This window comes from Cyprinodon variegatus, unplaced genomic scaffold, assembly GCF_000732505.1.
Source record: "Cyprinodon variegatus isolate N-32 unplaced genomic scaffold, C_variegatus-1.0 Scaffold9, whole genome shotgun sequence".
Lineage (NCBI taxonomy): Eukaryota > Metazoa > Chordata > Actinopteri > Cyprinodontiformes > Cyprinodontidae > Cyprinodon > Cyprinodon variegatus.
Genome location: NW_015150462.1, coordinates 1,623,781 through 1,625,920, shown reverse-complemented (window position 1 = coordinate 1,625,920; position 2,140 = coordinate 1,623,781). Strand labels below are relative to the sequence as shown.

The 2,140-nt window shown below is 34.9% G+C and overlaps 1 protein-coding gene across 1 annotated transcript; it reads left to right on the top strand.

The window, feature by feature from the left end:
- The first annotated feature begins 341 nt into the window (after positions 1-341).
- On the top strand, positions 342-1,360 carry LOC107086993 (claudin-10-like). The gene is made up of 3 exons (XM_015378319.1): positions 342-590; positions 699-806; positions 892-1,360. Exons 1-3 carry the CDS (start codon positions 484-486, stop codon positions 1,073-1,075), a joined length of 399 nt encoding a protein of 132 aa, XP_015233805.1. The 5' UTR covers positions 342-483; the 3' UTR covers positions 1,076-1,360.
- Positions 1,361-2,140: the final 780 nt, after the last annotated feature.

The following is a 2,140-nucleotide window of genomic DNA, read 5'->3' as shown; positions in this document are numbered from 1 at the left end:
TGAGGTGCTGATCTATTCAGTGATTTATAGACTAACAGAAGGATTTAAAGTCTTTAAGGTTTAAATTTAAGGACTTGAGGACTGGTTTAATGTGCTCTACTTTTTGTTTTGGATCAGCTGCAGCTGTCTGATGGACATTTTAGGGAAAAATCTATATTACATCTCTTTTTAGCTTGAAATTGTACCTACATGTAATAAAATAATATTTTATGTTTTTTGTTTTGGAAACAAGTTTAATATCTTTTTTTTTTCTTCTTCTTTTAGTTTGGCTGCATGCTCTCAGAGCACTTGCAATCTGTTCAGTCATTACAGGCTTCTTTGGAGGCGTCCTGACGCTCATTGGGATGAAATGCACCAAAATTGGGGGAACAGAGATTATTAACTCGAGGGTGACGTTTTCTGGAGGCGTAACATTCTTAGCTTCAGGTAAAGATTTTTTTTTTCTTGTAATACTGTTAAAATTCAAATATAAAGGCATTGTTAATGAAATTAGGGACTTTTCCGGCAGGATTTTGTGGCATGATTACATATTCGTGGTGGGCTAATAGAGTCATATCGGAATTTGTGGATCCAAACTACAAGGCCCAGAAGTGAGTGATATTGAATTATTGAGTTGCATTGAATTGTTAGGAAAATAAAACTTTCAAGTCAGAACTAAATAAAAGGTGAATGAATATGAGTGGTGTCTCTTTATTCAGGTTTGAACTGGGTGCTGCTGTGTTCGTTGGCTGGGGAGGCTCCATTCTTCTCATCTGTGGGGCAGGTGTGCTCACTTTCTTCTCTGGGAAAGAGGGTCTCATATCAAGGTGAGGCTATATTTCTGACGTGAAATGATTGCTACCAAGACTTTCTGGGAGAAAATAACCATGTTTGTGTCCATTTCCTTTACAGTTCATCTAAAAGGCCTCAAAGGCCGGCTTCTTATGCCACTGTCCGTAGCAGACGGACGTACATGCGGCCACCATCATCATCCAGGGTGACGATAGTGCCGCCGCTGTATTATTCAGGCAGGAGTCAAACAAGCAGAGGGACAACAAGGACTCCTTTCATTCAGAGTCGGGATACCTTTGTATGAGCTCAGAACTCAGTTTAAGAGTTTAAAGAGAAAAGTATACAAAAAAAAATCTGCCACGTTTGGTAAAAGATCAAAGAGACTTGTTAGTAAAACTGACATATTAAAGCAAATATTTTATTAATCTGTTAGTTTTGCCAATAAAATAGGGAGAGATATAATTTTGATTTCATAAGAATCCCTTGTCCAAACCAAGAACAGTTAATAAATTTATTATTTGGGGCCAAAAGGTAGAGTAACAAGAAAACTTTTTATTTAATGTAAAGCAACCTTTACTGAAACCCCTATTTTTTTTTTTTTTTAAGGAACCAAACCCTTAAATTATGGCTTTTTTAAAAGCTTTTTGCTTGATACAGTAATTTAAATATAATAAACTTGTTTTAATTTCTCCTTATTCATTGTGCTGTACTAATCTCACCTTTTCCTCTTTTTTCTGATGAATAAATTCTTGTCCTAATTTCTCATTTTGTTGAGTGCTCTGCTTTTAGCTGTATTGTTTTTAAAGATGCATTAATAAACTAACTACAAGACTAAATCATCTGTCATATCTGCGGAAATAGTTTCCTAAATAAAAACAATCTGTAACACAGAATGATTTACATTGTAAAATATACACCATTTTTGGAGAGTATTTGCAGCAAAGTCAAAATATTTTATGGAAAGTTATGTTTTAAGCATTTTTTGAATGGAAAATTCACTCATCAATAAAAAATAAGAAAGGTTATTTGTGCTTACTGCTTATTTTATGAAAGTAAAATTTTCTGATTTGATTCTGCAATGATTAGATCAGGCTTTTAATGCAGGAATTTTGCAAATAAAAAATTAGTTTTTTTCCTTTCGTTGCTGGACTTCATGCAGGAATACCTAAACCCAGGGCTGCCAACTTTTCACCAAACCTTGGGGTGAGATTTTGAAATAGTTTGGACAGGAAACCCTGACAGGATTCGATCAAAAGGCTCTGAGGATAAGAGCAGCTATAAGGTTGGAGGTTTTTCAGAGGATTTAACTGAAACAAAGTGTCAGAATGTGGGATTTTTACAGCACAGTAAATGTTGCTGAATAACAATC